At 43.0% G+C, this 5,828-nt stretch overlaps 1 protein-coding gene across 1 annotated transcript; it reads right to left on the reverse strand.

Moving 5' to 3' along the window:
• Positions 1-5,522, reverse strand: fzd10 (frizzled class receptor 10). Its single transcript, XM_044366447.1, has one exon. It carries the CDS (start codon positions 4,824-4,826, stop codon positions 3,075-3,077), a length of 1,752 nt encoding a protein of 583 aa, XP_044222382.1. The 5' UTR covers positions 4,827-5,522; the 3' UTR covers positions 1-3,074.
• Between the last annotated feature and the right edge of the window lie 306 nt (positions 5,523-5,828).

Below are 5,828 nucleotides of genomic sequence, written 5' to 3' on the forward strand. Positions count from 1 at the left end.
TCGCATGGAACAACATTTAATGACCAGACAGGATTTTTCACACAGCTGTGAGAACTACAGGCTTGATAATCTGTGATCTGATGAAATAAGATCTATACTTTTAAAAGGCTAAATCCAGCGATACATACAGTTGCGTGTGATTTTTAAAAAAAAAAAAACAAAAAAAAAACCCTTACTTGCCAGCAATACTTTGCCCTTGCTCTGAGCAGATTTTTTCCCTTTGAAGAGAGGAGAAGAGGAGAAGTCAAGCCTGTTTGGCTGAAGAAGCCCTGGAGGGGGGTGGTAACTGTCATTTATATTTACAGCCTTCCCAGACACCTCGGGGGCTGTTATCCAGGTGGCCTCTGTTGAAGCTCTCAGAAGCCACTCACACCTTTTTCGCAACTCTGAGTATCAATAGACACTGCCTGACTTTGATTCAGCCACATAGAGGTTGTGAGTCATGTGCTTTTGACTGTTAAAACAGGTTGGGTTGACGCTGGAACTTGAATGGCCGCGGGGATAAAGCATTACTACACTTCTGAAACTTTATTAGACCAGAGAGGACTCTCTCTCTACCATAGGCTTTAAACTCTCAAAAAAGACATGAAAGCGAGGAAGATAAAGGTAGAAAAAGTTTTGTACTCCAAAACTGCACGTTTTTTCTCCAAATATCCAAAAGGATACCTTCATGCACACTTGTTACATTTATAGTTAACTTTTGACAATCTGTTAATTTTCCTACATAAGTTCGTGTTTTATGGTTGACATATTTTAAGTATCCATGTTTCTCTGTTGCTCTGGCAGCACTGTCAAGACCAAAGTCAATTGCTGTTGCTTAGATTCAAGACTAGACTTGTGGTTCTCACAGCATGTACCTTAAATTTGTTGACAATGTAAGGATCGTTTAACACCAAACATCTCAGAATGTATTCAGTGTGCTCACTCTTTAGAGAAGCGCTTCAGTCAATATGTAACTACTTCAAATCCAGGCCAGATGTGTCTTTAGAAATGTCACTCTGCTTCGCTGATAAGACGAGAAGAGATGACAGATATTCTGTATTTTGGTTTGCAGCGATCCTCTTTTCAAAGTCAAACCCTTCAAACAGTCTAATCCTGTCCTGAATGAGAGCTGGATTATTGTATAACCCCTTCATTGATACGCACCGACACATGCAACACAGTGAGGGAGAGGAAGAGGGAGGACTAAAAAAAAGTTGTACATTCACTGGAGCTGAGGTGAAGAACTATATAAAGGGTTATATAAGCACAGGGTATAAAAGCATTGAGGAATGTAAAAAATTATTATTAGGATATCAAAACTTGGATGTAAACCAAAAGGGAACACAGTGAACATTTTGGAAAATATTTGCCAACAAAACAAAACCATTAGGCATTAATTTTTGCCCTTGATGACATCATCACTTTCCCCTTTCATGTTTATATAAAATTCTACTTTGAAACACTAACTCTGTTTCACTGTAAATAAATGATAACATTTTCACTTAAAAAGCAAAAATGAAAGCCACTACACCAAACACGAGAATGAGAAATATTAGTGATTTCTTAGGCATTAACTGTTTTTGTTTTGGAAAGGCAAACATATTAAAATGAAAGATTTCACATTTCATTTTAGATTAAAAAAAATACATTAAATTAATCTAGAATTATGCACATAAGTGACTTTGTTGCCTTTTTGCACAGCATATAAACAGCAAACGGAAGGCCAAAGACGATCCTTTTATGATTGTTTTTGCTGTTAGTTGTCTTTGATGCAGCCACAGAGGGACACACATAAACATCCCACTGTTTCCATATGAACATTTGAAAGAATAAAGATGCTTCTGAAGTATCAACATGTCTTAATTTCTACAGTGTATGGTGAGACATTCACCTTTTTTTAGATGTAAAAGTGCAGGGGTTTTTTTTTTCCATAGCAGGAGATATACAGTATGTGTGCTACATGTATGATCATTTACCCATATTATGAGCTGATCTGAACGTTTCATAAAACCAGTTATTATTATAGTAAATAAAATGTGTCTCTTTATCTCGTCTTTTGGTCATGTAAATGATATTATTCTTTCCATCAATTATTCTTAAAGCTATTCTGGAAAGCAAACATAACGTTAAAACCCAGCTCTGACATACCATCACACTCACAATTTAAGATTAATGAGGATGATTTCTATGATGAATTACACTAACTGCAAAACAATGTCAGCCTATAATAGCGAGGGTGAGAGGCACAAGTGCTGCAATAGCGAAAAAAAAAAACGAAAAAAAAAAACAGGCTTTATGCGGCTGTATGAACATGGAGACTCACTCCAACTGAGGGAAAAACAACACGGTTGCAAAACACACTTCCGGCTTTACAAACATTTAAAACTAGAACGTTTTATTAATTTTTCTATAAAATCTGAACTTTTAGAAATATATACAAACGTTCCCTTGTGCTATAAAACAGCAAAGAAAAAAAAAATGGAAAACTCAACTGCGTGTACAAATAACTTTTCAATAACGAGTGCTTGATTAATTTATGGCATGGATTTGCCTCACAATGGGCAGTTCATAAGGTCTTGAGCACGTTTCAACAGCTGCTCTCACTCCAGTTCAAATATATATGACACTGCCTCCATTTCCATTAAAAAGCCTCCAAACACAACACTCATCTCTCTGACCATTTGCCTCCATTGTCTGTGGGGTCCTTTTCATTGTCTGTAATCTGTCACAGTACAAGTGTCTTTTTTGCCTGTAAGGAAAACATCTATTGCACATTATTCAAGTAACCCCATGGCACATCCAAATGGTTTATTCCACTCTTTTTGTCTTGGGAACAATGTGATTTTTTTTCTCTACCAAGTTCCTCAATAGGATAAGTGAATCCAGGAGTAGCAGATTTTTTTTTTTCTCAAAGGCAGCTCTTGTTGCATGAGATGGCTCAAGATACAAAAAAACCTCATGTTGCATTATCTTCAATGCAGCTTGCATAAATAAAACATGAACCGTGTTTCTTTTGATGGCACTCTGATTACAAAGTCTCGTTTAGGTAAGGGCTTTACAAGTATTTTTGGGTTTATACAAAGAGAGCCAGCTCATACACATGTGGGAGGGGGCCGTGTAGGCTCATACTTAGTACTGTGCCCTTTGAGAGATGGGTGAGGTTTGATGTAAGGCCTGCTGCTGGTGAACACACTGGCAGCCTTCCTCCTTGTCCTCTTCTTTAGCTTCCTGCTGAACACATTCTGCCACGACTGCAGGGTCTTTGAGGTCCAGATCCACATGCCACTGGTAATGCCCACCACCAACAGCATGAAGATCTTCACCATGAAGATCTCAACAGCGGGGATGGACGTCTTCATGACACACTCGTCAGACTCCGGCCCGCTGCTGTCCACACACTTCTGCTCCCCTGCCAGGATGCGCCAGTAGTCCATGTTGAGCCGCTCGTAGAAATAGCAGGCGATGACGCAGGTGGCGGGGACAGTGTAGAGCACGGAGAAGACCCCGATGCGAACCATCAGCTTCTCCAGCTTGTCTGTGTTCTCCCCCTCTGTCTTCATAATCTTCCGGATGTGGAAGAGGGCCACAAAGCCAGACAGCAGGAAAGAAGTGCCAATAATAAGGTAGCAAGAGAGGGGAATAAGCACAAAGCCTGTGAGAGCTTTGACATCCATGCTGCCCACATAGCAGACGCCCGTCAGCTCATCCCCTGCCACCTTCCTCATCACCAGGATCATGATAGTCTTCACGGCAGGGATGGCCCACGCTGCCAGGTGGAAGTAGCTGCTGTTGGCCTCGATGGCTTCATGACCCCACTTCTTCCCTGCAGCCAGGAACCATGTGAGGGTCAGGATAACCCACCAGAGGGAGCTGGCCATGCCAAAATAATACAGGATGAGGAACACAATGGTACAGCCGGTGCTCTCCAGACCCTCCTGGATAATATACTGGACCCCATTGTCTCTGTCGCAGGCTATTCTGTCAGCTCCCACAAAAAGTCGGATGAGGTAGCCCACAGAGTAAACACAGTAGGACATAGAGAGGAAGATGATCGGCCTCTCCGGGTATTTGAAACGCTGCGGGTCTATGAGGAAAGTAAGCACGGTGAAGGCGCTGGAGACAAAGCAGAGGATGGACCAGACGGCCATCCACACCAGGGAGAACTGCTTGTCTCCTTGACTCCAGTATACATCCACTTTGGGGTAGCACTTGGGGGCACAGGACTCACTTTTCTCTACGTAGTGGAACTTGCCAGGGTTGCTGCATGTCTGCTTGCTGCTGCTGTCTTTTAGGTGCAGGTCCTGCCCGCTCAGAGGCCGCTGTGGCCTGAAATCTGGAGGCTGGGTGTGGGAGACTTTGGGAGGCTCGTCTGAGCCGTTGTTGGGCGCCTCCATGCAGAGGTTGTTGGGGTCGTTTTTGGTAGGCAGCCGGGAGCAGTCCAGAGAGTCAGGCCAGGGGAATTTAAACTGTTCCAAGATAGGTGAGCATTTCAGCTTGACCTGCTCACACATTACTCTGCATGCTGGGATGGGGTTGGACACCTGCTCTGTGCACATGGGAGCATACAGTGAACACAGGAAAAATTTCAGATGGCTGTGGCATCCAAACTGTATGAGCGTGGCAAACTCTTGCAGCTTTATGGCTGCCTCTTTTTGGTCATCATGGCCCATGAGATTTGGCATGCGAGTCATGTTGTAGCCGATATCTTTACACTGTGGGATGTTGATGTGTTGACATCTCCCTTCTCCTGACCAGTCGGGGTCTATTGAGCTAATGGCTGAACCCCCATTGCTCCACAGGACCAGCAGCACAGAGATGAGGCTCAGTTTAGCAGTTGAACACATTCTCCTCTCTTGATTTAAAGAAAAATTAGGCCAAACGTTCACCAGTACCGCAAGTTTCTTTCATTAAAAAGTCTGTGATGTGACCAGGATGGCGTTTGTGTGTCAGATCAGAGTGAAAAAAAAAACTTACTGAACTATCTGATGCAAGACCATCGTTTCCTCATTTTAGGTTTGGGCAGTTTAATAAAAACATAGATCCCGAGATGGTTCGGAAATGTTTTCCTGCTGGCCGCGTGCGCTCCGGTCCATGCTTTCAGGCGCTCAGTTTGTGGCTGAAATGTTGAAGTCTCGTTCAGTCTCTTGCACGGCGCACATCTACTATAACTGTGAGTAACTGAGAATGGTTATGTGCTCCGATTTGTTCCAAACTTGTTTCCAAAACGCTCACTTGTCCGTCCTCACGTTTCATGTCACTTTTCCCCACAGTATCTGACTGTGAAGCAGCGCTACGATTTCAGTCCTTGTGTGAGAAGTTGCAAAAACAACAAAAATAATTTGCCTCCACTCCGTTTTTCGGCGGGGATTGTTGCTCGCAAGGCACCCGAAACAATTAATCAGCCGGCAAAAATAAATCACATAATTATCCTCGGTGATAAATATATTAATTGTGTCCCAGAAGCAGGATTATGCTCCTCTCATAAGCAGCCAGTTGATGCGTTTGGTGGCAGCGCTCGTCTGAGCTGGTCGGAGCCTCCGTCCCGGTCTAACCTGCCAAAAGATCCGCCTTCAAAGACAGCTACTTTGCATAAGAAAGATGACACTGACACGCGGATTATTTTCAAATCGTGCGGAACAGCTTGTTCATTACAGCATTTTCAAAGGCTCACTGCAAACTTCCTTCTCTCGGTTTGTTTGTGCTCAGCCACAAACTTCGGTTTCAACAGAACACAGACACATTTTTATGAGAATCCCAAAAATGATTGCGCAATATGGCTCAAAGGCGCACCGGTTCAGAAGCGCACCAAAACCAGAGCTTTGGTCACAACTGATATTTTACTTTAT

Source organism: Thunnus albacares, chromosome 2 (genome assembly GCF_914725855.1).
Source record: "Thunnus albacares chromosome 2, fThuAlb1.1, whole genome shotgun sequence".
Classification (NCBI taxonomy): domain Eukaryota; kingdom Metazoa; phylum Chordata; class Actinopteri; order Scombriformes; family Scombridae; genus Thunnus; species Thunnus albacares.

What these genes read in the sequence shown, in the direction of transcription:
- fzd10 (XM_044366447.1), bottom strand. Translation starts at nt 4,826, where the DNA reads ATGTGTTCAACTGCTAAACTGAGCCTCATCTCTGTGCTGCTGGTCCTG.